Raw genomic sequence first — 26,855 nt, 5'->3', positions numbered from 1 at the left:
AGGCGCGGCCAGGAGCGGCCCGAGGGCGGAACCGCGCCGGGAGGCGGGGCGGCGGGCGGGGCCACGCTGCCTCCACGTGGGTGGCCCGGCGTGGCTGAGCCCGCGGCAGCCGCAGCCCCGCGGCCGCCGGAGCGACGGGAAGACCGGTCCGCGCCTCCGCAACCCCCGCCCCAAGCACTCCACGCCCTTCTCTCGCTCCTCCAGCTTTAATTGAGGTAAAGCACTTTGGTGTCGGGCAGCGCACGGGGGCTCAGCACCACGCAGCACCCACCTCCCTGCCCCCATACCCCTCTTGCCCCATTTCCTCTCCTTACAACAGGAGAGGTTCCCTTCCCACCCCCTTCCCTCCCCAAAAAAATCTCTGCCCTCTGTCCCCCAGCCCCTTAGCACAGAGGGCAGAAGGCAATCCCACTACCCTGAGGCATCCCAACAGTGAGTTGCCAGCAGGCGATTTAGGGCTGTCTCCAACTGGTCCGCTACACCACTACAGAAAAGGTGCAGGGCTCCCCCGTTCAGTCTGGCCTGGCTAGCACCACATCAAGAACACCAGCAGCACCCCCAGACCCATCGGTGCCAGGGGGCCAGGAGCACCCCCATGAGGTCCAGCTGGCTGCTGGCAGGAGTTGCCCTGCCAGCCCTGGTAACAGTGACAGCGGAAGTGGGTCTGTAGGAAATGGATGTCAGTGTGAGACGGGTGGCCCTTAGCCCAGATGAGAGGACGCTGGGGCTGCTCCTCATCCCGGTGCTGCAGCTGGAAGGTGGCTGGGTTGAGGTGCAGGAAGACGTTGGCAGTGCTGTTCTTGCGCAGGCAGCGGCCCTGTCCCTGGCACAGCGTTGTGCTGCAGTGCTGTGCTGCCGTCGTCACGTTGACAATGTAGCGGCCCAGGTCTCCTTCCATATAATCCTTGATTGTCTGGCATGACTCCTGGGAGGAAAAAAAAAAAACAAACAACAGGGGTGTCAAGGGCATGCTGGATTGTCCCAGGGAGAGAAACACCCCACATGCAGAGATCACCCCAGCCTTAAGCTGCAGGTACCTGGGCTCAGACCTACCCGGTTTTTGGTGTACTCCACGTCACCCCAGAAAATAACCCCAGCTGCTCCCAGCGCTGCGCTCTCGCCAATGGTGGAGATGAGGTCCAGCTGTGGGGATAGAGTCCAGTCAGTGCCTGTGAGCCCCATGCAGCACAGTGTGTCCCAGAGATGCATGGAGGCAGGGGACCATCCCAGCGCCCAAGGGACCAGCCTGCTCCCAGACCCAACCGTCCCAAAGCCAGGGCACCCAAGAGCTGTAGGCTCTCACAACCCACTGCTAGCTGCAAGGGCCCCACATCTGGTGGGGCTAGAGGGACTGGTGACAGCATCTGCCAGCCCCTCTGGCAGGGAATGAGGCCCTCAGTGCCATTGGAAGGGGTTGGTCCTGCTGCCCAGCTGAGGACAGCAGAAACACAAGGTGATGGTGGCACTGCCACATTCCAGGGAGCCGCATACAGCTGGCCCAGAACCTCTTCTCCACGGCTCGAGGCCACACACATACAGGACAAGAAAATCCCAACGACACCACCAAGGGTCTGAACTCCTCACCAGGGGGCAGCCCCACCACCAGCCCTACCTGGCTGAGCACATCCATCTTGCGGCTGTAGGTAGGCCTCGTGTAGACGAAGACAGGCAGGCTGTAGCCCTCGTGGTGCTGCCGCGAGATGCGCATGGCCTCCATCACCCGCGCTCGGACAAACTTCCGGCTGTTGGGTGTGGAAGCCAGGAGCGGGTCGAGGTAGATGGAGGGGTAGAGCGCCAGGCTCTCGTTCCACAGCCACGCCAGCTGGTCATTGCGTGTCTTCTCCACATCGGGGCACTGCCCCGTGTAGCTCTCCTTGTTCTTGCTGTAGTCGTGGTTGTAGCAGTCGGGGAAGAGGTAATACCCCCAGAGCTGCTTGGGCCGGAAGCTCTTGGCGTACCGCAGCGTTCTCACCATGAACTGCCGCGCGGCCGACTCAAACTCGAAGACCGCCTGCTTGTTCACCTCCTCCGGGGACCAGGACGGCTGCCTCTGCTTCACCAGCTCCCGGGACACCTCCTGGTACACGTCCTTGGGCTTCCAGTTGCGCATCCAGATGGGCCGCCACTCCTCCCAGTCGATGACCGCCAGCCCCTCCGAGGTGGCCGAGCGGATGTACTTGCCGATGCCCTCCTGCAGCCGGGCCAGGTGCTCAGCCAGGCTGCTCTGCTGCGGCACGCCACCGTTGACGGGCTCCCGTCGCTTGTTGTAGTAGGGGTAGAGCCCCAGGCGCTCCTTGTAGAAGATGGTGAGGTTCTGGTCCACGAAGCCCTCGTTGGGAGACGCGTGCAGGTCGAAGATGCTGAAGTCCAGAGCCACCTGGAAGCGGGGCTTGCAGTCCTGCGTGGGCGCATTCCAGGCCACCAGAAAGGGCCGTCGGGTCAGCAGCGGCGCGGCCGACGGTTTTTCGGAGGACTGCCGGGCCAGGACGGCCAGGACGGCCGGCACCAGCCAGGGCAGCGCCGGCACCAGCGCCAGCACCGCCGCGCAGCCCCCGCGCATCCTGCGCGCACCGGGCGGCCCCGCGCCGCGCCGCTCCCTCGACGCCTTTGTCCGGAGCCCGGCCGGGCGCCGCCGCCACACAAAGCCCCCGGGACGCGGCCGGGGCCGGGCGGCCACGTGCGGCCCTGCCGCTGGGCTGCACCCCCTCTCGGCCCCGCCGCTCTCCTCTCGCGTCCCGCCGCAGCTCCACCGTCGCTGCCTCCCCCCGCCGCCCCTTTTTAAAGCGGCCCGGCGCGCACCACGCCCGCCGCCGCGGGGGAGCGGCCTCCCGCCCGCTCCGGCCCCGTTCGGCCCGGCCCCGCCCGCAGCGCGGCCCGGGGCCGGGAGGCGGCGTCGCTCTACCGGAGGGGCTCGCGGACGCGGTGCGGCCGGACCCGCGGGGAGGGTTTCCCCTCCGCCCGCGTCGCGCTTGGTACGGCCCGTCCGGCCCCGAGCCCGGCGCGGCGGTGGGCGGGGCCTGGGCACAGGGGCGGGGCCTCCGGTAGGGGGCGCCGCGGGGCGGCGGGGCGGCCGGGCGGGGGGAGCCCGGGGCGGGGGGGGGCGCTGGGGTGGCGTCCCCGAGGTGCCGCTGTCCCCGCGGTGGCGTCCCGAGGGCAGCCGCGTCCCCGGGGCGGTGGAGGCGGTGTCCCCGGGGCGGTGTCCCCAGAGCTGTGGCGGTGTCCCCGGTGCGGTGTCCCCGAGGCACGCAGGGGTCACCGGGAGCCAGGACGTCCTGCGCACACGCTCAGTACTGCTGGCTCAGCCGCTGGTTTCCTGCCCGGGGGACGTGGGAGGAGGCTCTGGCTGCACCCCTGGGCATGGGGACAAGCAGGGGGACGGTGGGCTCAGGGACACGGCCCGGCCATCCTCATTGCTTACCCGTGCCTGGGTGTGAGGGTGGCAAGAGGGTGCGGGGGGCTGGGAAGGCAGCACCCATACGTCACCGTCACTGCCAGCGGGATATGAAGTCAGCCTGAAGGCAGCAGCTGGGGAGAGGCAGGGTCACAGTGGCCCCGCTGCCATCTGCTCCTGGGGCGACGTGTTGGTGACAAACAGGCCTGCATAGGGACACTCCCCATCCACATCCCCTGTGTCCCCTCAGACCACCAAAGCACAGAGCGACGGGGGACAAACCGGCCTCAATGCCCCCACAGCCCAACTATTGGGGACAGGCCAGCTGCATCCTGGGGCATCCCTCTGGTGCCAGCTCCCTCCATCTGTCCCTGTGGCCACGGGCATGGGAACACGCCACAAGGATGGGAATGTCACCCAACAACGGGGCTGGGAGCCACCCAGCCCGGCCGGCGCGGGGAAGGAAGCAGGGCTGAATCTCCGGAAGCGCTCCCAAGGAACAGGAACGCCATCGTGTCACCACACTGAATCCGTCCCCAGCCCCTCCACGCAGCCCTGCCCATGTTATCTCCTGCCGATGGCTTCAGGGCTCCGTCCTCCACCCCTGGGCCGAGATCCCAGTGTGATCACAGTGCCACTCTGCCCACTGCTCTGCCAAGAAATCTTTGCCAGGAGCCAAGAAATCGCAGTGCAGGCGGGTGCTGCCCTTCCCTTCCATGCCGCCTGCCTGGGGCCACAAACAGGCTCAAGAAATGCCTAAAATTTTCCATCCTCCTGTGCAGGAGGCTGGGTGTCACCCGGGGGAGCTGCAGGGGTCAGGGCCAGGCAGGGGGCTGACACTGAGAGATGGGGCACAGCCACACGTCCCAGCAGGACACAAAGCCGCCCTGTGGCTGAGCCAGTACCACCGCATTGTTCAGCTTCACCTGGCCATGACGCCAGCGCTGTCGCCGGGACACCGTGAGCCGTCCCCAAGGGGTTCGGTCCCCATGGACCAACAGGCAGACCCAGCTGCACGGGGAGCCCAGGGTCCCCTAGAGCCATAGTGGTCATCGCTCTCGTTAAAGCCTTTGTCAGCCGCTCGTTTTGCAGCCGGCTCGCGTGGAGGAAATGATGTAAATGCGGTGGCAGGAAAACACTTGCAGGGCTGCAGGGCAGAGCAGGATGCAGGACGGCACTGAGATCATGCTCACTCTGTCCGGTGAGGCCAGGACAGCAGGCAGCAGCCCGGCACGGGGTCATGCTGTGATGAGAAATGCGTTGCGTTAGTGCGATTGATGAGGCACTGATTTGTCAGGCGAGTGATTAAGGAGCGGATGCACAGATCCTGTCCCGGCAGAGCTCCAGTGCTGGGGTGGGAAGAGGTCTGCTTGAGTCAGCGCAGCCCAGGCGGAGATGCACTCTGGCTGAGAAAGAGGAATCCGCTCCAGCGCATCATAAATGGCACAGCCCAGCTCCCAAGCTGCGGCATCAAAGATATCGCCATTACCCATTCACGTGCAGCACAGCAGCAGGAATCCTCCTTGCCAGCACTCATGCTCACCTGAACAGCCCTCTGCAAGTGCTGCTGCCCCCATCAGAAGAAATCAGCAGGTAAAGAGAGCCAAAGGGCTCGGATTCATCAAGTGCCACCGCTAACAAGCCACCACCTGCCCCTGTCCCCAGGCACAGGGCCTCACTGGGGGGTGCTGGGAGGTGCTGCCGTCATCTTCCGAAAAAGCCGAGATTCCTCAGAACTCCAAAATGCCCCCCCAGCAAGGCTCAGCTGCTCCCAGCCCCAACCTTCCCTGGGGAACCAGCCCCCAGACCTGCAGGATCTACAAATAAGTTTATTGAAATTTAACAAAAGTAGACAGATGCACTGGGAGGCAGAGGAAGGACCATAAATAGCGTACATTTCCCAACCCCACGCTTCCTATCGGCACGCCTAGTGCTGTGATTACGATCCAGCTACACATCCACACGGGAAAGCACAACGTTGCACAGAAGTTGTAAAAAAAAAAAAAAAGAAAAAGAAAAAAGAAAGGAAAGGAAACTTCCTCGTTTCACTTGCTCCAATGATACAGTGGACACAGACACTATTTACACGTTTGTCACATTTCTCCAGCTCCCTCCAGACGCCCAGGACCTGCCTGCCCCACACAGCAGGACGGGGCCAGGCTGGGAGAAGCAGCTTGGTGAGGAGCTCAGTGCTCGCTGCCTCGCCGGGAAAAGGGGTGGAAGAATCCACGGGCAGGGGGAAGCGTGTGCGGTGTCCTGGGGGAAGGGTAGAAGGGGCAGGGCAGCCTCCGGGAGAGAACAAAAGCGGCCCCGGAGACGCCGTTCTCAGGAGGCTGCGGTCTGAGCCCGTCTCAGAGCAGGTGGCATGAATAAGAAACACTTCAGTGGGGGATTGTTTGAAGACAGACTCTTCCAAGCAAGCAGGGGAACAAAGGATGTCGAGAGAAATGCCCAGCATCACAGTGCAGACCAGCTCCCCGCTGGAGCCCAGCCCATCCGCCTCGCCCTCCGCGCCGGCCCCTGTCAATGGGAACAGCGGGTGGGGGACACGGAGGGAAGAGGCGGTGACAGGAAGACGGCAACAGCCACGCCGCCTTTATCTCCCAGAAGCCAGGAATGCGGCCCAGCGCCTGGGCGGCTCTCGGTGGGCACAGGGATGGATACATCCAATGCGGACGCCGATAGGGCCGGCAGCCAAGAGCTGGCAGCTTAAATCAAAAATCGAGGTAGCGAACGTCTGAAGTGCTCAGAAAGTAAATAAGTTCTGGGACAAAAAAGGAGGGGATGCAAGCTGGCCACTGTGGGAGCAGGCTGCAGGCTAGGCAAAATCTGCACCCAATGCCCTGGGGTGGACACACAGGTTGTCCTCGAGCCCCTTCCTCATGTGCAGTGAGGCTGAGCAGGGGCCACCAGAGCTAGCAGGTGGCAGCATGGATGGTGCTGCTCCCCAGCCCAGCAGCAGCCAGCTCGGAGCCCAGGGCCCGTGTGCAGAGGTGAAGAATTTTGCAGCACAGCCGAGGCCGATCTGCGCCAATCTGCTCAAGCGGGAGAGAAGAGAGCAGGGCTTTTCCAGACAGGGCAGAAAGCCTCCCTTTAAAGTGCATCGCATTTCTCCTCCTGCCACCAGCTGGGGCACGGGGCGAGGGAGGAACCGTAGTTCACATCGCCAGGGAGATTTCCAAGCCAGGGCAGGCCTACTGACTGATTGTTTAAAGAGGAACGGGGAGGGAAGTGATGATTTCCTTCACGCCTGGCCCTGCTGAGGCTGTTCCCTTTGGGAGGTACTGTGCTCTACAGGAGCCAGATCACTCCCACAGAACAAGCGGGCAGACAGGGTGGGCAGATGCTGCTGGGGAACTCAGACAGCTCTGCACCGCAGAGATCTCAGGGTCTGTGGTGCAGGCAGCAGTCTCCAGAACCAGTGTTAAGCAGGGAACACGCACAAAGAAGAGACAGGTGGCCAGGATAACGGCATCCTACCTCTGCCCCATCCCAAGAGGAGCACAGCACTCAGCTGGATGCGTTTCGACACCAGCTTCCGGCTATCTTCTGTGGACACTGCTAGGGAGCACTGTGTAGTGACCACGCCAGACTGCGCGCTGCTGCAACACCAGCCATGTAACTTCTGGGCAGAGTCACCTTGCTCTGGCTCTCCCTGGGCCACATACCTGAGAAGCAAGGGATTTTGTCTGGCGAGAAATGTAGGCTCGCTCTCCCTTTAACAGCTCACACAGCAGCTCGTGTGCAGTTCCAGTTACCCATCCAAACGTCGGCTAGAGGCTACAAAAGGTATTTTACGTCTTTTGACTCAAGTGAGGATGTTTTTATGTAGTTGCACGAGGGCACCCATCTTCTCCGAGGAGCAGCAGCCAAGTAAAGCCCAGCCAAGCTGCTCCGTCCTGCCTGGCCTTTGGGCGAGGGTCTCAGCGTCCTCCTTCGCTGGGAACACAGGGCAGCCTCGCGCAGGGACAGTCAGGTCCGTCTTGCCCACGGGCAGCAGCACCCAGCAGTCACACCTCACAGATGATCACAGGGAAATCCACATGAATGCGAGGGTGCTCCAGCTTAACTATGCCCTGAAAGAAGAGGATGAGTGGTGGACAGGAGGTGGCACAGGGACAGAACAAGCACTCTCAGGCAAACAAAGCTCTGCAAGGCACCATTCTGAGGGCGACATGCCCTCAAGGGAAAGGTCTGCACTGCCACCTTGGCAGCAAGGACAGCAAAGAGGCAGCGCAGGAGTGCTCTGCCCTTTGCCCTTGGCCCCGGGGAGGCACAGGAGGCGCGGCTGCCGCCGCACACGACAGGTCTGGAGTGCAGCCGGGCGAGGAAGGAGGGAGCTGCTCTGCCAGGCACTGCCCGTGCGGCAGCTGATGCGTGACTGGCAGATATTGGCTGCCCCAGCTTTTCATTCGGCACCTTTCATTCACAGGATTTAAAAGAATGAAAAGAGCTCTCTGAGAAAATGCAGTGAGGGCAGCTGGCGCGTGAGAAAAGCAGCTTTCTGTCCAAGGGGACACTGCTGAATGCACGCTCCATCCATGCCAGCTACAGGCGCCGTTCCCATGCTCTGGGGCAAGCAATCTCCTGTCACAGCCCTGCGAGGACACGCTTGTGAGACAGCAGTGTGAGCGGGGCTCTGCGCTCACCAGGGTGAGAAATGTACATTTCCTTGGCAGGATTAGGATAAAAGAGCAAAGAAAAGCCGGGGCCAGCGAAGAAACGTTCTGTGCTTCATTCCAGCCGGGCCATGCTGTCTAACCGCAGGAGTTTGAACCCACACAGAGGAGGGATGGGATGCAACTCCACATCCCTACCCTCCTCCATGAGAGCAGCAGAACCTGTCCTGCTGCACACCCCTTGGAGTGCACCAAGAGCTCCCCCTGGGCTCAGGCTGGGGCCATGCCTTCCCTGTTTTGCAGACGTCTGCAGACTGCCTCTGCTGACAGGCTCTCCACTTACACCCCCAGAAGCTCCCCTACACTGAAGTTATTTTTCTCCTGTACCTCAACCACTGTCCCAACCCCTGTCTGGCTTCACCACATTCACTTATTTTAAGAAGAGACCAAATCCCAAGCAACCCAATATGCAGAGCCCATTGGTGGCAGCAGTGCTGTCACTGCTGAGGGCACGCTCACGTTAGCACATGACAGGCTCTGGCGCTGCTCCCAGCAACTCTGTAACAATGTGACACTGCTCTGCCAGCTCCCACAGCAGAGGGAAAGTGCTCAGTGGACAGGGTGCCACGGGCAGGCTCTCCACAGCACAAATCCAGAGGATCCATCTGCTCTGCCCAACGGCATCACGCACCAGGCACCGCTCCTCTGTGGAAAGGGAGCTAGCAGGGTGGCACAGCACTGCAAGATGGCACGAGAGTGAGCTGGTCCGTAACACAGCCGGAGCCCCGGAGCTACGGGAGCAGTAGAAGCAGGCCTTCCCTGCAGCAAACCGGGGCTTCTGAGGGTCGCGGCCGTGTGCAGGAGCTGCCAGCCGCCGGCCCCACGCCCGCCCCTCTGCACACGCTACCTGAGGTATCAGGTTCTTGTGGATCCTCTTCAGCTTGGCACGCTTCCTCCCGTTCTTGGTGACGATCGTCTCCTCGTAGAACTCGTGCGCAAGATCCCCGTCCTCGTCGTAATACATGGAGCTGCGGGAATGGGCGGCGGGCACGTGAGCGAGGAGGGCTGGCGGTGCCCCGGAGCGGCGCCCGCAGGCGGCACCGCACACAGGGGGCCGCCGGGCCGCTCCCGGTGCCCCCATCCATCCCTACGGCAGCCGCCCCGCGGCGCCTCCACCCCGCTGCAGCCGCGGCCGCGCCCCCCGCTCACCCGCGGCGCGTGAAGACGAACGGGGTGGCGGCGCGCCCGCCCCGCGCCCGGGCCAGGGCCTGCTGCCCGCCGGGACCCTCGGCTCCGCCGCCGCCCGTCGCCGAGGAGGCAAACGGCCACAGCCCCCGCGACTTGGAGCCGCTGGCACCCATGGCGGCGGCGGGGCCCGGGGGAAGGGGACGGGGGAAGGCGGGGGGCGGCCCGGCGATAGCGGCCCAGCGCCCACCCGCCCGCCTCCCTGTCTGCCGGCCTGCGCCGCAGACGCCGTCGCGCTGCGACACTTCCGGCGCGCGGCGGCGCCCCCTGCACGTGACACGGAGAGGTGGGGCGCCCTCGTCACGTGACGACGGAGCGGAGCGCCTTCTCCTCGTGGCACCTCGCGGCGAGAAGCGGGAGGCCCCGGTTCGAGTCCCGGGCCGACCACGCGGCGCAGACACAGGCACGGGCACGCCTCGCCTCTTCTCCCAGAGCTTTATTGATCGGAGCGCGACGCCCCGCGCCGCCCCGCGCTCCCGGCGACGTCCCCCCGCCGGCGGGCGGCCGTGCCGGTGCGGTTGGCGTCAGTCCGGCGTGCGGGCAGCCAGCGCGGCTTGCAGCTCCCGACGGCAGCGGGCATAGCGGTGGCGGACGCGGCGCAGCTGCTCGTCCTCCTCGCGCTGCAGGATGCGCAGGAAGTTGTGCAGCTCGGGCAGGGAGAAGGCGTCCCACTGCGGAGACACAGCGCTGCTACGTCGCACCGCCCGCACGGAACCGCCGCGCGGCACCGCGCCTCCCCCGTCACACTCACGTTCACCTCGCCGCTCTCGTTCTCCTTCAGGACGAAGCTCAGCGCCTTCTCGCTGGGTCCTGCCAGCAGCCGCAGTCGCAGCGGCTGCTCCTCGTCCGCCAGCTTGCGCAGGTACACTGCGGGCAGACGTGGCACCAGGATGGCATCGCCGCGGGTGGGGACGCAGCTGCCGGAAGGGGCTGCCGCCCCGGGGACTCCGCCACCGTGGGGGACGAAAACGGTGCGGAGATGGTGCCACCGCGGGATGCCTCCGCCATCGGGGACACCGCTGCTAGAGCGATGCGCGACGGCCATTGGGGTGCCGCCGCTACGGGGACGTTGCTGCAATGGGGGGCAGCGCCGCGGCCACGCGGACCTTGACCGCAAGGAACGCAGCGGATGCTGCCGCGATGGGGCCATCACTGCCACGGGGAGGGGGGGGCTGCTGGAAACTCCACCGCCATGGGGGACAACCAGCGCTACGGGGACGCTGCAGCTATGGGGATGCCACCACCCCGGCTCTACCTTGCTCATCCTTCTCGGACCTCTCGAAGAGGGCGAACTTGCGGGGGTCGTCCACCACGGTGAACTTGCGGAGCAGCGCGCTGATCACCTCGCTGGCGCGGGTGTGCGAGAGCACGTGCAGGTGTTTGACGGTGCCGCGGGGCAGGTAAAAGGATGTGCGGCGCTTCACGCCCGCCGTGCGCTGCCCCGACCGCCCCCCAGGGCCCCGCTTAGCAGCTGGCACAGAGACGGGGCGAGCCAGCTTCAGCTGCACCTTGATGAAGCCAGTGTAGGAGCCATCCTTGTTCTGCCACGGAGAGACGGCGGGGCGGTGAGCGGGGCCGGGGCTGTGGTCCCCTCTGTCCCTCCCCATCCTCATACCAGGCTCATGAAGAGGTTGCTGTTGATCTGGCTGTTGTACTCCTTGATGCGCTGCTCCACCTGCGCCGGGTCCAGCTCCGCCGTCTCCCAGCTGCTGGGCTCATCCTGCAGGGCAGCGTCTGTGCTAAGCGCGGGCTGTGCAGGGTCACGTTGCCCAGTGCCAAGCCACCCCCACGGCCTCGTCCCCGGCCCCAAAGCTGGGATGGGCACCCCAGGGCCGTGGGGTGACAGATGGCGATGCTAACCCACGTTCCTCCCAGCCGGGACAGTCCGGGGCCGGGCGTCCCTTCCCAGTGCCCCAGTTCACAGCGGTGTCCCCGAGGCAGCCGCCAGCCCGGCACCGGGGCAGGCTGGGTGCCCCGCGGGGATGCCCTAGGCTTCGGGGCAGCCCGCCCGGATCTGTTAATAACTATTTACGTGGGACCGCACAGCCACACGTGTGCTCACGGTGCTGTGGAGCTGGGAGCAGCCGGGACGGGGGCTGCTGGACCCGCCTGGGGATGGGGACAGCTCGCTCCCAGCAAGGCACGCTCTCCCCCCGCGCTTGCCCCAGTAGCAAGCCATGCTCGCTCCCACGCATGCCCCCATGCAGAAGTACCCCCGAACTCCTCCCACCCAAAAAGCACCCCGTGCCCTCCGCATGACGTCAGCCCCACGACGTCACGGCCGGCCCGGGACCGACCTGGCGACGACGCGGGCGGCGGCCGAAGGAGGTGCGGGCGGTGTAGAAGAGCTCGGGCTCGGAGTCGGAGTCCTCCTGGCTGCAGTAGCCGCTGCTGGCCGCGCTGCCCCCCGAACCCCCCGCGCCGCCCCAGCGCAGCGCCAGCGCCGCCGCCGCCCCGCAGCCGCCGGCCTCCGCCCCGCCGCCGCCGCCGCCGCCGCCGCCGCCGCCGCCGCCCCCCACCCCGGCCACGGCTGCGGCAGCCCCAGCCCGGGCACAGGGGCACGCCCGGCCCCGCGCCAGCCCGCCCGCTCCGGCTCGGCTCAGCACGGCCCCGCTGCGCTCCGAGCGCTTCGCCCGGCTCGGCGTCGCTCCTCGGTTCAGGTCCCGGCTCGATTCGGTCCCGCTTTCCGGTCCCGCTTTCGGTCCCGGCTCGGCCCAATGCCTCGCGCAGTCCCCGCCCGGCTCCGCGCTCTCCCGCTCTCCCGCTGCCCGGCTCGGCTCAGCTCGGCTCCGCCCCGCCGCGGCCGTTGGCCTGACGCGGGCCGGGGGCGGTGCGGCCCCGTTTCCGGCGGTGATTTCACCCAGGCCACGCTCCCTGCGGTCCCGGCCCCGGGACTGCCGCGGGCACGGCATGGCGTCGCGTGGCACGGCACGGCATAGCTCGGCACGGCACGGCATAGCACGGCATGGCATAGCTCGGCATGGCATAGCATGGCACGGCACGGCATAGCACGGCATGGCATAGCTCGGCACAGCATAGCTCGGCACGGCACGGCATAGCTCGGCATGGCATAGCTCGGCACGGCATAGCTCGGCATGGCATAGCTCGGCACGGCATAGCTCAGCATGGCATAGCATGGCACGGCATAGCTCGGCACGGCACGGCATAGCACGGCATGGCATAGCTCGGCATGGCATAGCATGGCACGGCACGGCATAGCACGGCATGGCATAGCTCGGCACAGCATAGCTCGGCACGGCACGGCATAGCTCGGCATGGCATAGCTCGGCATGGCATAGCATGGCACGGCACGGCATAGCTCGGCACGGCATAGCTCGGCATGGCATAGCATGGCACGGCATAGCTCAGCACGGCACGGCATAGCTCGGCACGGCATAGCTCGGCATGGCATAGCATGGCACGGCATAGCTCAGCATGGCATAGCATGGCACGGCATAGCTCGGCACGGCATAGCATGGCACGGCGCAGTGTGGCACAGCAGCGTATAGTGTGGCATGACACAGTGTGCTGTAGCGTGGCATTGCACGGCGTCTCTTGGCATGGCACAGTGTGCCTTGGCTTGGAACGGCCGAGCCTGGGCTTTCCCCTCTCCCACCGTGTCCACCCCACTCCCTCCATCCCTGTGGTCCCGTACCACATTCGTGTCCTTTTCCAGCTCCTGCTCGCTGCCATCGTCCTCATCCCCAGTGCCTGGGGGGCCGCTGCAGTCCAGCCGCACAAGGGCCCGGCAGCGGTAGTGGCAGGTGAAGCTGCAGTCTGGGGGCAGAGGGCACTGTGGGCACAACGGCCCCACCACACCCTGTGCACTGCCCGTGCCACCTGCCCACACTGTACCAAGGCACCCGGGGTCAGCACCCGCATGGCACTCGGTGCTGCTGGGCAGTACTAAGGTGCTCGTGTCCCCTGCCTGGGTTACACAGTGGGGGCACCCAGCAATGGGATGCCTGGTGGTTGAGCCAGGGGTATCCTTGATACCAGGATACCCATGCCAAGGGAGATGGTACCGGGTGCTCAGTACTGGGATGGTTGGTACTGGAATGCTTGGTACCAGGATGCCCAGTAGGAATGCTCAGTACCAGGTTCCAAGGACCAGGATGCTCAGTACTAGGATGCCCGTGCCCTGGGTGGATGTCCAGTACTGGGGCTGCAGTGTTCATTTTGGTGGCAGTACTCAGCACTGAGGAGCTCAGTGCCTGGGATGCTTGGTACCCAGTGCGGGTGCCCTGGGCAGAGATGCTCAGTACTGGGGTGCTCAGTGCTTCAGGGAATGTTTGATGCCAGGTGCCCACACCCTGGCTGCTACCAGGATGCTCGGTGGGGATGTCTGGTGCCAGGAGGCTCAGCACTGGGACACCTGGTACCCAAGGGGATGTTTCCTATTAGTATGCCCATGCTTTGTAGTATTAACCTAGTACTGGGGTGCCCCATGCTCGGAGTGGGGGGGTCTGATACCGGGATACCCGATGCCTGGTGCTGGGGGGGGGATGCCCTATACTCGGTACTGGGATGCTCGGTGCCTGGGGAAATGCTCAGTACTGGCATGCCCAGCGCCCAGGGGGATGCGTGGTACCAGGATACCCGATCCCAGAACAGCCAGTACCCAGGGGGATACATGGTACCGGGATGCTCGGCGCCGGGACATCCAGTGTCCGGGGAAGATGCCCAGTGCCCGGGGGGATGCTCGGCTCCGGGACGCCTGCCCGGCAGCGCAGGGAGCGGTACTCACGGCGGCACTGGAGGCTCTTCCTACCGCCTCCCCAGACGAAGTCCCCGCAGAGGTCGCACCAAGTGTGGAGCCCGCGGCGCCGGGGCTCGAAGCGATGCCCAGTGCTCGGTGCTGCCGCCGGCCTGGGCTCCGGCCGCGCTCCGGGGCCGTGCCGGCGGGCCGGGCTGATGCGCAGCGCGTTGGTTCGCTCCAGGCGGCCCCGGCCCGGCCGCGGCTCGGGCTGCAGCTCCCGCAGCTCGATCAGCTCCATGGCCCGGGGCGCTGCGCTGCGCGGCGGGGCGGGGGCCGGGCCGGGAGCGGCCACCCCGCGGGGGAAACTGAGGCAGAGCCCCGGCGAGGGCCGATGGAGCGGCGGCGGCTCCGCTGGCTGCGCCCGGCGGGGCGGGCTGGAGGCGGGGACGGGGAGTGGAGGGGGATGGGGGGGGGGGGTACGGGCCGGCCCCGTTCCCCGCAGCCCGGGGCAGCCTCGCTCCGCGCCTCAGTTTCCCCGCCGAGGGCTGCCCTGGAACGGCTGCGGTCAGCCCCGAGCTCCGTGCGGGGGCAAACGGGTCCTTTCCTCCCCACACCGCCCCACGGAAACGAGCACCGCGGGGCCCGGCCGGCTGCGAACGACCCCGTCCTCCTGGCCGGCTCCACCAGAAAACGCAAAGGCCCGGCTGCTGCCGCCTCCACCGGCGCTATTCAGAGCGCAGGGGGAGAGGCAAAGCCGAGCTCCCAGCCCCGCAGGCACGGGGACTGCACCATGGGGAACCTGCCTGCCCCGAGCCCACTGCTCCAGTGCTCCTGTAACTCCACTGGCATCCTCCCGGGTACCCTGGGACCCCACAACACCCAGGGGATTGAGCCTCAGTGCTGAAGTCCCTTCAGATGAAAGCAGAGGGGGAAGCATCAAAAAAATCCTACCCAGGCTATTCTTTTTCTCCCTACAGAAGTGCTCACAGCCCCGAGCTGCTGGAGCTCAAGGGGCATTTGGACACTGCTCACAGACGTTAATATTTGGGCGATGCAGTGTGGGGCCGGGCATTGGACTTGGCGATGCCATCAGGTCTCCTCTAGCTGGGGGTATTCTATGATTCCTTTCTGCACTCAGCTCTGGACCCTACAGGGGCAGCTAACAAAGCCCCAGGAGCACGCCTGCTCGCTCAGCTCCACGCTAACCACATCCTCTGCCCCCCCAACACCCCCCGCTGCTCTAACAGTGGGAGGTGATGCTGAGCCCTTCTCGTCCCACTGCCTCAAGGAGCTTGAAGCAAGAGTGAGCCCATGCCTCAATGATGGCAGGTTTGGCCATTTTGATCCCTGTTCCCAACCTTTGGTCGCTCTTTTTTCAAGTTCTCCAGGCTTCCTGTTGTTGCACAGCGTAAAAAGCAACACACACAAACCTCTCCCTGGGTGTGAGGGAGGGAAGGAAGTGGTTTATTGTCTTCAAAGAGAAGACAAGAGGGGGAGCCGAGCTCCCGCAGGGTGCAGTAGGAGGGGGGGTGGTGACAGGGAGGCTGAGCCCTATGAGGCTACTGGGGAGAAGGGCTGTGAGCCTGCCTGTGTGCTGCTACAGGGCTTTTCTCCAAGGAGAGCCGGGCCTTGCCGTGCTGCAGGTCAGCCCTGCTCACAGTGTACCTGCACTGCCCGACGCCCGGGCCAGCAGGTCGCAGGCGGTGCGGTGCTTCTGCCAGTGCTGGATCTGGCATGCCCTGCGGGGGGAGCCGCGCATCAGGGCCGTGCCCTCTCTGCAGAGCCCGGGGGGATGCACCCGTCCCTGGGAGCGCTCATCAAGCTGCTGTAAGGCTCAGAGAACGGGCAGGGGGAGCTGCAGGTCCCTCACCGTGTGCAGTACCACTCATTCCTGCAGCGAGAGCACCGCTTGGCCGCCTCCACACCGCACACCCGGCACCGGGGTTTGTCAGGGGCGAGGGCCTCCAGCACGTCCAGGCTGTATGTCTGCGCCCACCTGCAGCGGGACGCGAGGGGGGACTGTGCACAAGGAAGGGGCAGCAAGCAGCACGCTGCCACAGCTGCAGCCGCGCTCCCTGGGACCTGGTGACAAAGGCACGGAGCGGGGCCTCACCTGCGTGCCTGCAGCTTCAGCTCTTCCTCGGTGGGGCTGAAGGCGTGCTTCACCTGGTGCTTGGCGATGGCCTCCCACTTGCCCGTGTTCTTCTTGAGGATGTGGTCCCAGATGACAGGCACCTGGTGGGAGAGGCAGAGTGGGAGGTGGCAGCCAGAGCAGGCAGGGACAGGAGGGCAGCTAGTCTGGGGCACAGGGAGCAGAGCAGTGCAGCACGTGCTTGTGGGTACACAGGGAACAGAGCCACTCGTCCAATAAGGCGGTGAGCATTAGGTGAAATAGGCAAAACCCAGCTCCCAGGCAGACCCACCATCCTCACGCTCTGCCAGCTGGGGCTGCGGCAGCAGCATGAACCCAGTGCTCTGCAGTCGTTTGTCTGAGCAGATTTTTCCACCCATCACTTCCCCCAATACGATCACCAAGGGAAGGGCTTGTTGCTGTGAAAGGGAAAGCACCAGCCAAGAGCAGCACGTGGGGAGGAGGATGCTGCTTCAAACAGCGCTGATGGCCCATGCCAAGCAAAAATAGCCAAGCCTGGAAGGGGAGGAGGCTGCTTTGAGAGAAGTCAAATGGAAAAATAACTTTTCTCCATTTGGCTTTGTGACAAGGAGTGAGTTCACTCTTGCTGGGTAGAGAGTGAAGTCTGTGTGAGTGCCTCCAGCTGGCTCCCCCTGCCTGTCCTTGGCGCAGGCAGAAGCCACGCAAGCCCAAAGGCAGAGATGCAGAGAAGGGTAGCAGCCTGGATGAGGTCTCCAGTGTCCTGCCCCTGCCCACTGACATGCCAGCAGTTGAGCTGGGGCAGTGATCTGCCCTCTCTTTGCAAACAGTTTCCAGCAGTGAGGGTGTCACAGTGGAATGGGTGCTTGGCTGCTATTCTGGGGCACAGCTTCTCCAGAGCAGGACTCGGCTGAAGGAAAAAGGGGTAGGGAGTGACCAGGCTTAAAAGAGATCAGCAGGAGAGATGAAAGAAGTCACCACATGCCTGCTCCAGAACAAGATCCTTCTTTGGAGGAGCTGGCTCTGTCACTGCCAGGTGGCTCAGAAATCTCTGCATCTCCACCAGGTTGGGCAGCTGGTCCAGGAGGACGTCTGTCAGGAATGCACGGAGCTGCAGCCATGCAGGGAAAGAGCAAACAGAGAGAGGTCAGGACAAGGGAGCCGGAGCAGGGTTATGAGACTTGAGGGCTCTGCACGTGCACAGGGCAAGCAGCACAGCACGAGCAGGGACTGTGGGGCACTGGCAAAGCAACTCCCGGGAGTCCCAAGCACTGCACTGCTGCTCTCACACCACTGTCCTCCAGGAAGCCTACCTTAAGGAGCTGGCTCTTGTTGAAGCCATCAAAGTGGTATTTGTGCTGGCATTCTGGGCTGAGCAGGAGGTTGAGGAGGGTGAGCCACACCTGCCCATCAAGCTTAGTCATCTTCATCTGGTCTTCAGGGGGCACCACGTGCCATGTGCCATTCTCAAACTTCTTGAACTTGCCTGAGGGACAAAAGAACACAGGGCTCCAGGGAGAGACAGAGCTGCCCCAGGAAACAGGGCTCTGGGGTTGGATGCTGCCTTTCATCCGCTTCCTCACCCAGGCTCAGGCAAACCCCTCTGTTTCTGCCTGCCCAGTGGCACAGCAGGGTGCCTGCTTGGTGCAGTATTTTAGAGAGCACAGAAAGCATTAAGAACACATCTTAAAGTGATATGGTTGTGGCAGGAACTGAAAGATCCCTGTCACTCTCTGTACTGGCCAAGACTGAAGAACACTGGTAGATGATGGGGGAACCCACACCATAGCAGCAGAGCTGCTGCAGAGGCATGTTTTGGAACGTCAGCATGGCCAGAACCCACTCTTCCTGAGGTACTTCTGCCAGTGAAAGCCAGAAGTAGCACAACTATAACAGAAGTTACAGAACAAGCTAATGCACTGCCCCAGGGAACGGAGGAGGATGTAACCCTGCATCTGCACAGCCTGGAAATGCCTTTGCATTCTGGTTTCTTTCCAGTCCCTCCCTCAGGACCTTGGATCAAAGTTCCCTCTGACACTCCGAGCATGCATGCAGAGAGAAGGGATGCATTTCCTGGCTGGAGGAAGGAAAGTTCCCACGTCCAGCTGGGCTCCTCAGCACGCATGGAGCCATGTGCTTCCCAGCATCTCTTCCTCCCTTACCTATACTGTGAACTCCTGCTGAGATGCTTTCCCCTCATAGGCCTGCAGTGGATTGTGCCATTTTCCACCGCACTGCTGCTCAGAGGGATGCAAGGAGGAAGGGGGGGATGCACCTGGCTGCAGAGGCGTGGGGCTGCCAGGGCTCCTGCAGAAGAGCTACCGGTAGGTGCAGGTCCCAGCAAGGCTGCTCAGGGCACGACCCATACCTGCTTCACGGCAGCTCCACGGGCAGTGCTCCACCAGCTCAACGAGGAGGCAGGGCAGGTTGTGGGTGTTCAGCATCCGTGTCAGCGCGCTCAGGGGCAAACTAGAGATTTAACAGAAAGGGGAGATGGCGCTCTCAAGCAAATACCAAAACGGATACAAGCTCTCCCTGAGGCAACTGGGAGAGATGGGAGAAAAACAATGACGGTAAGAGCAGCTCCATTTCCCACTGAGTGCCACAGAGTAGGGTGGAGTGCTGCTGTGTTTGCCCTCGGGACAGTGCCACTGCTGCTGCAGCCAGCTGCAGGAGGGGTCCGGGAGCAGAGCTGGGCTGGGGCCCATTCTCTGCCATGCCTGGGCACCTACCTGCCCACCTGGTCAGTGATGAACCGCAGCACGGACAGCGCTTTTAGGGAAATCTCAAACTCCATCATCTCCGCCTGCTTCTGCAGCTCCTGTGGAGGGGAGAAGCACAGTTGGGAGTTCAGGCCCTGTTTCCCTAGAGCAACAAAGAGGCAGCTCGTTGGCTGCACATCAGTGACCACAGGTTGGGGAGGAAACCAAACCCCTGCAAAACAAACTCCAGTCCTCATCTGGACTGCAGCAGCACTGCCTGTTTGCCAGAGCAGGGACAGCAGTGCCTGCAGCCTGCTCTGGTGCATCCCTCCTGCCCCTGTCCCTTACAGGCATCTTCTCTGGCCTTGCCTTGTGGCCCTGCAGACAGGTGAGGTTGTGGGAGGGGGAATCTGTATGACCAATAGAAGGAGGAGAAACTTGGCCATGGCACAGCAGCAATTCTTGACCTGCCTCTCTGGCTCTGCCTCTCCTCTCCAGCTTATGGCCAGGCAAAATCCCTCCCAGTGTTATGCCAGCCCCCCAGCTAGGCCATTTGGCCTCTGGGCAGTGTGTGCACAGCTTCCGACCTCCACACACCCTGTGTGAGGCCTGCTCCTCCTCTCCAGTCCAGACAAGCTCATCGGCTCATGGCCGTGCATGCAGAGCTGAGCCCAGCAGCTCCCATCTTAAGCCATTTGCGTTCCTATAAAGTACCCATGCAACAACTTCCTTCTAAATTCCTGCAGTGACTTCTCCCTGCTTTCCCCACGCCAGTGCCCCATGCGGGAGTGCGCGTGAGGCTGCATGAAGGAGCCCTGCTTCTCTATGGCTCCTGCTGGCAGCTGGACCTCATCTCTGCCACCGTAACACAGGGACTGTCCATGCTTTGGGCTGCTCTGTGGCCACCACAGCACACAGCCATAAAGGACGCAGCACAGGAGAGGGCAGAAGCTGCTTTTTAGTATGGAATCACTGTATGTTAAGTCAGGAGGGGCTGGGATGAAGTGTGGGAAGCCAGGCTCCTTGGGCAGCTAGTGCTTTTCAGAGCCCTACTAGCTTGAAAGGATCATTTTTCCCCAAGTCACCTCAAAGCACACACTGAAAGCACCCTGCCTCAAGCTGGGAAAACATTTCCTGGAAAAAAAATCCCTATTGTGCTCAGGAACCTTTCATTTCCTCCCCTTTTCTGGAAGAGGAACACGTGCTTGGGCAGCAAACCAAAGGATGGATGCAGAAGGAAGCACTGCCAAGTATGCAGGCTATTGCTTTAAGTCCATTTCTTCAGATACTCCTCACGATCTGCAGAGTTTTGGGAGAAAAAATTCAGTGCTGAGAAGCAAAATGAGCTCCCACAGCACACATGAGCACAGCTGCCCTGGTACACCCGAGCAGGAGCAGCCTGGGCTTGCTGCAAAGCATCACTAACAGGAGGAATTGCTTAGAGGACTGAGGAAGTAGGCTGGAAATGCATTAGGGCAACTCCCAGTTATATCATACATAGATAGATGCAGGGATCACTTTCATGGTTAACCCTGGCTGGCTACAGTGGCAGCCCGAGCTCAGGTGGTTTCACAAGCTCCATGGAGATGTAATCAACCGTTCCAGCAAATGGTCCAACCCCCTGCATTCATTCCTTAGCCTTATTATCAGCTCTCCAGGGTTCCCCCAGCTCAAAATCTGTCTTGCAGGGAACCTCAAGCTGGCACTGCAATGAGACAGGGAGGAAGCACAGCTGCAGGGTGGAGAGAGCAGCAGGCAGCCTGAGCTCAGCACAGAGCACTGCAAACACCAGGCTGCCACAAGAAGGGCAGGAGGTGCTGGTGCTGCAGCCAAGGTGTTCTCTGTAAGACAGACCCTCTGCGCCTCCTCAGGCTGCCCACCGCCTCTGCCACAGCACTGGGCTCACCTGCATGGACGAAGGACTGGGCAGCTCCTTGGGACGGAGCTCCTGCTGGGTCACTGCCTGTCCGCTGGCACTTCGAGCTGCGAGCAGGGTCAGTTTTCGATGGCAGTAATCGATTAAATCCAGAATGCTGTCCTCTGCCGACTCACAGATCTCCTTGGCCATAAGAAGACGTTCAGAGATTCACAGTCAGTCCCCTATAGCCTGCATGCCTTTATGCTAAAGAGAGCTGAACATGCTGCTTACCTTGTGAAAAAACACTGTCTCCAGGAGGTTGATGATGGAGGCTTCGTGATGCAGCTGAGGGGGGGAAAACAGCAGGAGGCAGCTGGTGGGGGGTAGGAATGGAGTGTGGGGCTCTTTCCCTCCAAAGCAGCTGCTGTGGCCAAAAGGCAGAATGGACAGCTTGTCCTGAGTCTGAGATCCTATGAGGTTGCCCTGCAGCAATGCTGCAGATACGCAGCTGTCAAGGGAAAACACCACCTTTCCCCAGCAAGATGTTGATCTGATTGAAAATTGGCTAAAACTCCTCAGCTTTGGGTTAGATTTGTCTTAGCTCCAGGAAGCAGCCGTCCAGAGAGAAGGAAAGTTCCTGAATCGCTCCTGATAGGAGTGGCCCAAGGGACTGCTGCTCTCAGTAAGAAAAAAACTATTTATTCTTTTTAGCTTGGAGGCACTTCAGCTGTGGTTAGAAACGCTGGAGAAAAGCAGTGCTCCAAGAGGGGCAGTTACCCCTGGGGCATTGCTGCCTGGGAGCAGGGATGGGAACTTCAAACTTCAGTGCTCCCTAAAAAGCTTTGGTGCCTCTCCAAGAAGGGTGGTGTGAGATTATGCAGATCCAGGGCACTTGTCATCTGGTTTTTCAGGCGCTGAGGAGCTGCTCCAGGTTGCAGGAACAGCAATGACGTAACAGGGTCTGTCAAAACCCCCAAGGCTGTGTTAGACTTCAGCAGACAAAGCACAATCCTGCAGGGAAGTTATCCAACAGGTACAGAACCTGTTGTCCACAGCAGCATCTCAGCCTGCTGAGAGGTAAAATCACAAATCTGAGAACTTCAATGCAATAAAGGTAGTGGTGTCTGCCCCACTTCCAGCCAATGAACTGATTCTGTGGTTTACTCAGCTCTCCCGCAGCTCCAGGAGATGGGCAGTTCTCTCATTCCTGTTCCTGTCACAATGCATATCCAGCACCACATTTCAGAGGTGGCAGGGTGACCCAAGCACCCACACGGGTTTCTGAGGAACGCTACAAAGGGCTGAGGCCATCACATGGCGGAGCACCAGCTGAGCACTCTGCCACCAGCCTGCCTGCCCCAGTGCCTCAGTGGTCCCCAGGACTGCCCCACTGCATGCCCAGCTCCTGTCCCTGCTGCCCCCTCCACTCACCACCACGTAGATGGGGAAGGTGCTGCGTGGGTGGAAATCCTCAAGCCGGCACAGCACGGGAAAGACCTTGTGCTTCCAGAGCTCCGCTGAGATCAGCTCTCCGACGAGAACAGGAATCTGGACAGGAGCACAGCCTTTCAGGCCCACGTGAGACAGAGGACCAGGCTGGTGCACAGCACCCCATGCCTGTTTTGTTCTGAGGCACGTGGCACAGGACCAATTTACTTTCTTATACAACCAGTTTTCGAGCCTTCCCTTCACAGACGCTGTGTGCCCAGCAAGTGAACTCCATTGCAGTGCACAAGCAGGAAAGCTGTGACAGCAAAGGGCTCAGGCAAATCTGCTGTTTCCCAATTCAACAATCACATTTGAAGGAAGAACAGCAGTTTTATCACCTGCGTTCAATAACACAGATTTTGGAGTTGTCCTGAGTAGGAAGGCATCTGAAATCAACAGCTTTCTGCTGAGTCTCTGGCCTCAGAGAGCAGAGAAAGGCAGAGAGTGATGCTTGGGTTATGAAGGGGAAGACCAAGGACCGGGCAGAGACAGGGCCCCAGATGTCCCTGAGCAGCCCAGACCATGCTGGGGCTGAGCCCTCCCAGGTACGGGACAGAGAGCTGCAATCAGAAGGGTCATGGCAAACATTGTCCAGGGAGGAACCAGAGAACAATAGGCAGAAATACCACAGCTTGGCTTTTAATGTTTTTTGAAAAGCAACAATGGCAAACCAGCAGTCCGACATCTTCGCCAGCAGATTCTTCGCCATCGACAGTTTGTTCCAAAATCAGATGCAGCTGGAGGCTGAGAGCCTGGCACAAAGCCCTCTGTCACACCCACCCGCTACCTGCAGCACACCCCGTCCCTCCTGATGCAGTTCATGGCTTTGTCACAAAGAAGAAACCCAGTGAGAAATATCAGGGCCACAAGGTTCGTGAAGGACAAATCATGGGCACCCTCACTGCTCAGGTGGGAGAAGCCCAGCTCCTGCAGCCCGGCCCAAGAAGCAGCAGGGTGCCCACCGGTGTGTTTCCCCCTGAGCAGGACCAAGCCAAGAGATGAGGCTGGGCAGCAGGGCCTGGTCTTGGCAGAGTCGGCTGCCCCTGTGCTCACCTTGGCATGGCTGACGAGCAGCTCGATGAGGAGCTGCTCCTGGCCGGCAGAGGCACTCAGGATGGCGTGCATGTTCAGCTTCTCCACACACTCATGCTGCCGAAGCCACCTGCAAGACAGCCAGGTCACCCTGAGTGCCCCTCCTCAGCCCGCAGTCCCACACAGACGCTCAGGGGGCCACAAAACACCCCTCCCACCTCCCAACATGAGTGAAAACCTCACATTTACACCTCCAATCCACAGGGCCCTCTGGGTCTGCCATGACACCCCCTTGCACCCCATCCAGGAGACCCCACCTCCCGCCATGGGAGATACCTCAAACGTCAGCTCCTCATCCTCTACACCCCCCCACACCTTCCGGGTGCCCCACTACCTGAGGCCCCTCCTTACCCCCTCCAAGGCCCTCTGGTGACCCCCAAACCTACCACTCCCTGTGAGGGAATCCTCAGACATTCCCCTCACTGCCTCGTCCCTCCTCACCCCCATGCTCTGCTGAAGCCCCCCATCACCTCAGGAGGGGGACATCTCAAATTGATACCCCCGCCCCCCTCTCCCCTTCCAGGCCCCGTGTGGCCGCCCCAGAGCCGGACCCGCTCCCCGCACCCTTTCCCGCCGGCGTCCCGCAGCTCGGTGCCACGCAAGGCCCGCACCAGCGCCTCGGCCTCGGCGGGCGACAGCGGCTCCGCGGCGGCCATGGCGTCGGTGGCGTCGCTATGGCTACGGCGGCGCCGCTGGTGAGAGGGGTCTCCAGAACTCCCTTTGAGGCGCGCTAGAGCCTCTGGCGCCCCCTGGAGGCGCGGAGGAGTGCCAGCAGGCTGCGGTACGCGCGGAGGCGGACGCGGGCACGCGGGGACACACGCGGCGCGCACCCCGGCCGGGCCGGCTCCGTCACTTCCAGCACACGATGATGTTCGGGTCGTTCTCCAGGCGCTCGTCCAGCTCCTTGTAACTCATGCCTAGGGTGAAAAGGGGGTGCTGATCGCCGGGGGCCGCACCCCCCCTCCCTCCTAACACTGCCTAAGCATCTCTGCCCCCGCGTGTTCAGGACGCTCCAAACACACGTGGTTTGGGAGCTCGCAGAGGCGAGGCAGGGTGGCTCACTCACCCGTCTTGCAGCAGATCTCATCGTAGCTGTGGCACCCTGTGTAGAGACGGGCCGGAAGGCTACGCTCGTCCTGTGCCACCTTCACCGGGTACTTCTGCAGCCGCCGGATGAGCCCTTTCATCAGCCCGAACTGGATGAGTCTCCTGGGGGTGAGCATGACACTGAGCCCTCAGGCAGCCCCCGCTCCTCTGCCTCAGCATTCGCATCTGCCCCCACCACCTAGGGCTCGCACCTCTCATCCACGCGCTGCAGCTGCAGGGTGTAGCGGGAGATGAGGTCCCGCACCGTGGTACCAGGGCTAAGGCCGCAGTACAGCTGGAAGACGTCACGGAGGCTGGCTCGCTTGTGCCCTGTGGGGATGTGCTGCTGTCAGCCCCCATGGGCACATTCCCAAGCATTTGGAGCTTAGCACAGCTGTAGCACACCTGGCTTGGTGACATAGGACAGGCACTCCTCCTGGAGGCACTTGTCATCCACCACGTCCTGGACCTTTGGTGTGGTGCAGTACACGTTGGAGTACTGAGGAGCAAGTGACAAGCGGCTTGGCTTCACCATGGCTCTGGGGGGTCGATGGGTGCCCCCAGCACAGCCTCCCCACAGCACGGGCATCAGCTCACCTGAAGTATGGAGACGAGTGTGACGACCCCATAGTACCTGCAGGGCAAGGGGAAAGGTGAGAGGAGCAGAGGTTCCCCGCCTTGGGCAGCCCCCACCATGACTGCACTCACAGGAGGTTCTGCACGGCAATGCGCACCAAGTTCAGCTCCACATCTGCTTCAGCAGAAATCTTCTGAACGTGCCGAAACCCATCAATGTACGGCAGGATCTGAGAGTGGGGAGGCAGGAGGAAGTGGGGAGTGAAACAGCAAAATAACGAGCCATCCATATCAGCAGCCTGCTGCCTGTGAAAACCCACTGCACACTGGGCGAATGAGTCATCTGCAGTCCCAACACAAAGTGGGAAACACTGAATTATGCTGGGGACCATGCGAAGCTCCGGGGTAGTTCCCATCCCAAGCACCCTCTCTGCACGCACCTGCTGTGTGGTGAGGTCCCACTGGGAGTTGAAGAAGTCATCCTTGTTCTGGGTGAAGACAGGCACATCGTACTCCTGCACGATGGGGGGGTCTGGCCGCTGTTCAATCACCTTCAGGTGGATGGTGTTTGACTCATCTGGAGGGAAGATGAACTTCAGTTCCAAGAGACACCTCTGGAGCTTGCCATCAGTAGCCCCAGAACATCTGGAAGCCACATGAGCAGAGGAGTTTCTGGCCAAAACTCCATTCTTTTGAGCCAAGGTGGCTCAGGCAGGCTCTGACTGTGAGGACAAAGTGTCGGGGCAGCATCCCCCCCAGCCCCACTCTGCCCTTGATGCACAGTACCTACCTATGGGCAGGGTGCACTTTCCTTTAGCATTCAGCTCCTCCAGCAGGATGGTCATAATAGGCACCAGCTTCTGTTTACTCTCTTTATTAGAGATGAAACCGCTTTCCAGCTAAAGAAGGGAGAAAATTGTGCTAGCTCCTCCTGAGGGGGAGAGAAGCAAGAAGCTTTCAGGGACCTTCATGACCACTCAGTCCAAGCATCTGACCTCTTCAGGGATAACCACAAGCTACAGCACATAACTGAGGGCATTGCCCAAATGCCTCATGAACACAGACGGGCTGCAGGACACCAATCGGCCCTCTGGAAAGCCTGTTGCAGTGTCTGACCGCTCTCACAGTCCAGCAGCTTTCCCTACTGCCCACCCTGACCCTCTCCACTCAGCACAGCCAGAGGCTGGCGCACCTCCAGTGTGGTGAGGTACCCCGCCAGCTTCTTGACGATGGGCTCCAGTGCGCAGGCCTTGGCTCGCGCATCACAGACGAAGCCGAGGTTGAAGAGCAGGGCGTTGCGGCTGTATTTCTTGTGCTCGATGCACACCGGGCAGCCAATCAGCTTCTTCTCCATGGCAGTGCTGTGGGAAGACAGGGGCTGTGCCCAGTGCTGGGGCTGCGGGCAGGCACCCGCTTCCCTCACAGCGGCACTCACACAGTGATGAGCTTGTTCTGCAGCTCGGGCTTGGTGATCACATACACCTGCACGGTGTCGAACAGCTCCCGCGAGATGAAGTCCTCGGGCACCTGCAGGAGAGGTGGACTGCGGGAGGCAGAACCGACGGGCCCCAGCACCACTGCTACCACTGCTACCACTGCTACCACTGCTACCACTGCTACCACTGCTACCACTGCTACCACTGCTACCCAGCACCGCTGCTACCGCTGCTACCGCTGCTGCCCCGGTACCGCTGCTGCCCCGGCGCTGTTTCCCCGCGGCACCCGAGCCCATCCAGCAGCAGTCACGCCCCCATCGCCGCCCCCCGTGTACCGTTCCCAATCCCCGTCGTTCCTCCCCGCCAGCAGCCATCCTCAGGCCGCGCCTCCCCGCACCTGGTAGGTGATTTTGGGCCCGAGCGTGGGGTGGAACTCGCTGAAGAACACGCACTCTATGCGGCCCCCCATGGCGGCCCCGCTACGGCAGCTGGCCGGCCACAGCACGCATGCGCCCCGCCTCCACCCCGCCCCCTCGGGGGCGGGCCCTCTCCT

At 62.2% G+C, this 26,855-nt stretch overlaps 5 protein-coding genes across 9 annotated transcripts; all 5 read right to left on the bottom strand.

The window, feature by feature from the left end:
- Positions 1-323: 323 nt before the first annotated feature.
- Positions 324-2,752, bottom strand: HYAL2 (hyaluronidase 2). The gene is made up of 3 exons (XM_048956995.1): positions 1,613-2,752; positions 1,054-1,143; positions 324-925 (listed from the first exon to the last, which is right to left on the bottom strand). Exons 1-3 carry the CDS (start codon positions 2,558-2,560, stop codon positions 527-529), a joined length of 1,437 nt encoding a protein of 478 aa, XP_048812952.1. The 5' UTR covers positions 2,561-2,752; the 3' UTR covers positions 324-526.
- A 1,665-nt stretch (positions 2,753-4,417) lies between these two features.
- TUSC2 (tumor suppressor 2, mitochondrial calcium regulator) lies at positions 4,418-9,515 on the bottom strand. The gene is made up of 3 exons (XM_048957033.1): positions 9,220-9,515; positions 8,918-9,038; positions 4,418-7,467 (listed from the first exon to the last, which is right to left on the bottom strand). The coding sequence occupies exons 1-3, from the start codon at positions 9,369-9,371 to the stop codon at positions 7,402-7,404; spliced, it is 339 nt and encodes a 112-aa protein (XP_048812990.1). The 5' UTR covers positions 9,372-9,515; the 3' UTR covers positions 4,418-7,401.
- A 180-nt stretch (positions 9,516-9,695) lies between these two features.
- RASSF1 (Ras association domain family member 1) lies at positions 9,696-14,375 on the bottom strand. The gene is made up of 6 exons (XM_048957023.1): positions 14,003-14,375; positions 12,911-13,032; positions 10,871-10,975; positions 10,511-10,796; positions 10,007-10,122; positions 9,696-9,926 (listed from the first exon to the last, which is right to left on the bottom strand). The coding sequence occupies exons 1-6, from the start codon at positions 14,250-14,252 to the stop codon at positions 9,780-9,782; spliced, it is 1,026 nt and encodes a 341-aa protein (XP_048812980.1). The 5' UTR covers positions 14,253-14,375; the 3' UTR covers positions 9,696-9,779.
- Positions 14,376-15,397: 1,022 nt separating this feature from the next.
- On the bottom strand, positions 15,398-24,028 carry ZMYND10 (zinc finger MYND-type containing 10). 4 transcript variants are annotated; one of them, XM_048956996.1, is made up of 12 exons: positions 23,769-24,028; positions 23,166-23,274; positions 22,056-22,172; positions 20,916-20,969; positions 20,673-20,825; positions 18,797-18,885; positions 18,433-18,533; positions 17,378-17,550; positions 17,050-17,175; positions 16,068-16,189; positions 15,825-15,950; positions 15,398-15,693 (listed from the first exon to the last, which is right to left on the bottom strand). In XM_048956996.1, the coding sequence occupies exons 1-12, from the start codon at positions 23,858-23,860 to the stop codon at positions 15,609-15,611; spliced, it is 1,347 nt and encodes a 448-aa protein (XP_048812953.1). In that variant the 5' UTR covers positions 23,861-24,028; the 3' UTR covers positions 15,398-15,608. The 4 variants fall into 4 exon arrangements, with proteins under 4 accessions (XP_048812953.1, XP_048812955.1, XP_048812956.1 ...); XM_048956998.1 differs by having other exon boundaries at positions 20,673-20,822; XM_048956999.1 differs by lacking the exon at positions 17,050-17,175.
- NPRL2 (NPR2 like, GATOR1 complex subunit) lies at positions 22,736-26,829 on the bottom strand. Of its 2 annotated transcripts, XR_007379223.1 has the most exons (13): positions 26,700-26,829; positions 26,302-26,393; positions 26,059-26,227; positions 25,657-25,765; positions 25,307-25,443; positions 24,999-25,096; positions 24,888-24,924; positions 24,696-24,789; positions 24,503-24,620; positions 24,271-24,413; positions 24,035-24,121; positions 23,166-23,274; positions 22,736-22,936 (listed from the first exon to the last, which is right to left on the bottom strand). XR_007379223.1 is itself a non-coding variant. In XM_048957015.1 (12 exons), exons 1-11 carry the CDS (start codon positions 26,769-26,771, stop codon positions 24,054-24,056), a joined length of 1,137 nt encoding a protein of 378 aa, XP_048812972.1. In that variant the 5' UTR covers positions 26,772-26,829; the 3' UTR covers positions 22,736-23,274; positions 24,035-24,053. The 2 variants fall into 2 exon arrangements, 1 of the variants encoding a protein (XP_048812972.1); XM_048957015.1 differs by having other exon boundaries at positions 22,736-23,274.
- Positions 26,830-26,855: the final 26 nt, after the last annotated feature.

This window comes from Lagopus muta, chromosome 11 (assembly GCF_023343835.1).
Source record: "Lagopus muta isolate bLagMut1 chromosome 11, bLagMut1 primary, whole genome shotgun sequence".
Classification (NCBI taxonomy): Eukaryota; Metazoa; Chordata; class Aves; order Galliformes; family Phasianidae; genus Lagopus; species Lagopus muta.
The sequence above is the reverse complement of the archived record's forward strand: the minus strand, read 5'-3'. Positions and strand labels throughout refer to the sequence as shown.

Coding starts and splice junctions, on each gene's coding strand:
- HYAL2 (XM_048956995.1), bottom strand. CDS start 2,560: ATGCGCGGGGGCTGCGCGGCGGTGCTGGCGCTGGTGCCGGCGCTGCCC. Junction 1,144..1,612: donor AGATGGATGTGCTCAGCCAG/GTAGGGCTGGTG, acceptor CTATCCCCACAG/CTGGACCTCATCTCCACCAT. Junction 926..1,053: donor TGGAGTACACCAAAAACCGG/GTAGGTCTGAGC, acceptor TTTTCCTCCCAG/GAGTCATGCCAGACAATCAA.
- TUSC2 (XM_048957033.1), bottom strand. CDS start 9,371: ATGGGTGCCAGCGGCTCCAAGTCGCGGGGGCTGTGGCCGTTTGCCTCC. Junction 9,039..9,219: donor TTCGTCTTCACGCGCCGCGG/GTGAGCGGGGGG, acceptor CCATTCCCGCAG/CTCCATGTATTACGACGAGG. Junction 7,468..8,917: donor ACAAGAACCTGATACCTCAG/GTAGCGTGTGCA, acceptor CTCTTCTTTCAG/GGCATAGTTAAGCTGGAGCA.
- RASSF1 (XM_048957023.1), bottom strand. CDS start 14,252: ATGGAGCTGATCGAGCTGCGGGAGCTGCAGCCCGAGCCGCGGCCGGGC. Junction 10,797..10,870: donor GCAACCTCTTCATGAGCCTG/GTATGAGGATGG, acceptor TCTCCGTGGCAG/AACAAGGATGGCTCCTACAC. Junction 10,123..10,510: donor GTCCGAGAAGGATGAGCAAG/GTAGAGCCGGGG, acceptor GTCTGCCCGCAG/TGTACCTGCGCAAGCTGGCG.
- ZMYND10 (XM_048956996.1), bottom strand. CDS start 23,860: ATGGCCGCCGCGGAGCCGCTGTCGCCCGCCGAGGCCGAGGCGCTGGTG. Junction 18,886..20,672: donor CCAGTCCTTCGTCCATGCAG/GTGAGCCCAGTG, acceptor TCCCCTCCACAG/GAGCTGCAGAAGCAGGCGGA. Junction 15,951..16,067: donor CTGAAGCTGCAGGCACGCAG/GTGAGGCCCCGC, acceptor GTCCCGCTGCAG/GTGGGCGCAGACATACAGCC.
- NPRL2 (XM_048957015.1), bottom strand. CDS start 26,771: ATGGGGGGCCGCATAGAGTGCGTGTTCTTCAGCGAGTTCCACCCCACG. Junction 25,097..25,306: donor GGGACCTCACCACACAGCAG/GTGCGTGCAGAG, acceptor CCCCACTCTCAG/ATCCTGCCGTACATTGATGG. Junction 24,925..24,998: donor ATTGCCGTGCAGAACCTCCT/GTGAGTGCAGTC, acceptor CTTGCCCTGCAG/GTACTATGGGGTCGTCACAC.